Source organism: Penaeus monodon, chromosome 7, assembly GCF_015228065.2.
Source record: "Penaeus monodon isolate SGIC_2016 chromosome 7, NSTDA_Pmon_1, whole genome shotgun sequence".
NCBI lineage: Eukaryota > Metazoa > Arthropoda > Malacostraca > Decapoda > Penaeidae > Penaeus > Penaeus monodon.
This window is the reverse complement of record NC_051392.1, coordinates 24,757,079-24,759,578: the sequence shown is the minus strand read 5'-3', so window position 1 is coordinate 24,759,578 and position 2,500 is coordinate 24,757,079. Positions and strand designations below refer to the sequence as shown.

The window sequence follows — 2,500 nt, the reverse complement described above, 5'->3', positions numbered from 1 at the left end:
GAAGGGAGAAATAGTGTTGAATTGGAAATTCTTTGATAATATATTGATTGATGTTACAATCTTTTAAGAAATATATATATTTTTTTTAACACACATGCTCATGCGTACAAAATACAGAAATATGCCTAGACAAAAGTAAGGAGACAGTTGAAGATAGCCACATATGCACACATGCACCCACGCAAACACACACGCATACACACACACGCATACACACACACGCATACACACACACGCATACACACACACACACACACACACACACACACACACACACACACACACACACACACACACACACACACACACACACACACACACACACACACACACACACACACACACACACACACACACACACACACACACACACACACACACACACACACACACACACACACACACACACACACACACACACACAGTTACTCAATGAACATTCTCCTGTTTTCTTTTTTCTTATCTTGTAGGACTTCCTTCTCTCTGATATTATCATTGATAGGTTCTTACTTCAAAGAAAATGTATAATATTTTATTTTATGTTTCAATTTTTGTATAGTAGTTTGTAGCTGTGCATCGTTGTAAACACAGACTTCATTATCAAAATGACTATAGTTTTGCAAGTAATATTTACTTATCATTCCACTTAGACTTAGTTCCTGTAAGAGTAGGTCTTGTTATTCAATCTATAAAGGTATCAACATCAACTTCCTCTGTGTAGACACTCTGCAACTTAGGATTGACAGGGATCACTTGTTTGGTAGCCATGGTTATGAGGTACTCCATATTATGTAAGTGTGATGAATAGTTATTGATGTCTGTATTTCTTTTAAGAGGCCTTGCATTATATAGATTTGGCTTGTTTAGCATCTTTTTAGTTTGTAAACTAATAAGATTGTATGGCAATGTAGGGATAGATGTTCCTAATAATGTGGAGATGTGTATTTCATATGGGTTAGATGAATATTTAGAAGTACTTCCTACAAAGCAATAAAATTGTATAACAGAGTAGGAATAGATGTAACTAGTATATAATGGATTTGGAAGTATGTGTTTAGTAGGTTATGTGTGTGTGCCCATAGATTTTCTACAAAGAAACTTCTTCGTAGTTGCAAACTGAATCAGGGTATTTCTCCACAGATTTTTTTAAATGTTGATAATCTCCAATATATAGATAGCTAGGTTGATTTATTAGCTGAATATATGTTTTCACCTCAACGAAAGATTTTTTATCTTAAGATGAAAATAAGACTAATCTGTATAAATAAAAATTATTGTATGTTTGCAAAACCATCCATATATCTCTTTACATTGTGTTCATGTAAATTAATAATTTTGGGTCTACATGTTGCTTTGACATATAATAAATATAAGTTGAGGTTTCATTTGAATTTATAGGGACCATAGATAAGTTACAGAGGTGATAATGAATTCATGTTTGTAGACCTTTATGATCCTTTACAGAAATGTTATACAGCATACTGGTTACATATATTCAGTTTAGAGTACAGGTGTATGTTGTATTGTGAAGAGCATCTAGCTATTATGGTTCTTCTTGACACATGTGATATATTGGTGTAAAAAATATGTGCCACATACCACACAGTTTTTATTAAACTGAGACACTCATCTTACCGGTTTTATTTCCATTCACAGTATACCAGTTACAACAAGACGCACCCAAACCTGCTGCCGTACTTTGCACTGACCGTCCCCCAGATTCTCCCCCATATTATGGGTTGGAGTATCATGGAAGAATTAGCAGACATCATTGTGAGAAACTGCTCACTGAGAATGGAACTTACATAGTGAGACACAGCGACAGAGCAGAGGGATTTTATACACTTAGCATGAGGTATGTAGCTTTTTAATTGATGATAATCATTTGGTAATAGTTATGCTTAATACTATTTATATAATGGCATTATAATGATTATTTATTATTATTATTATTATTATTATTATTATTATAATTTTTGTTATTATAATTTTTGTATTATTATTATTATTATTATTATTATTATTATTATTATTATTATTATTATTATTTGTTAATATCATTATTGTTGTTATTATTGGTAGTAGTAGAAGTAGTAGTAGTTTAAGTAGTAGTAGTAATAGTAACAGTTATAGTAGTAGTAGTAGTAGTAGTAGTAGTAGTAGTAGTAGTAGTAGTAGTAGTAGTAGTAGTAGTAGTTTGGTGTTGGTCATGCAGTAAAGTTCAAGAAGGGAGGCTTTTTTGGTATTTGCAGTGATGAAATATAAGACATAATGGCCAAAACGCTACAAGAAATTTGTCATTGCTTTACAGCAGAGGAAGTAGTATTGCCACTGGAAGGCAAAAAATTGGCTTATCCATTGGCTGATATGTCGAGAGGGATAAGTCATAAGACCTAATCTTTTCATGCAATGGTTGCTGATGTCAGATATGAAACAGCAACAAAGGAGCTATTGAAAAGTAATTTTTGCTTCTGATATCTTCTCTGCTGTACCTGAGAGG

General features: G+C 33.0%; 1 protein-coding gene across 3 annotated transcripts in view; it reads left to right on the top strand.

Annotated features, from left to right (window-relative positions):
- Window positions 1-2,500, top strand: part of LOC119575136 (N-chimaerin-like) — a 17,142-nt gene that overhangs the window by 2,227 nt on the left and 12,415 nt on the right. For all 3 annotated transcript variants that reach the window (XM_037922570.1, XM_037922572.1, XM_037922571.1), the window contains exon 3: window positions 1,657-1,855. In XM_037922570.1, the coding sequence (XP_037778498.1) occupies window positions 1,657-1,855 (199 nt within the window). The remainder of the gene's footprint in view (window positions 1-1,656; window positions 1,856-2,500) is intronic.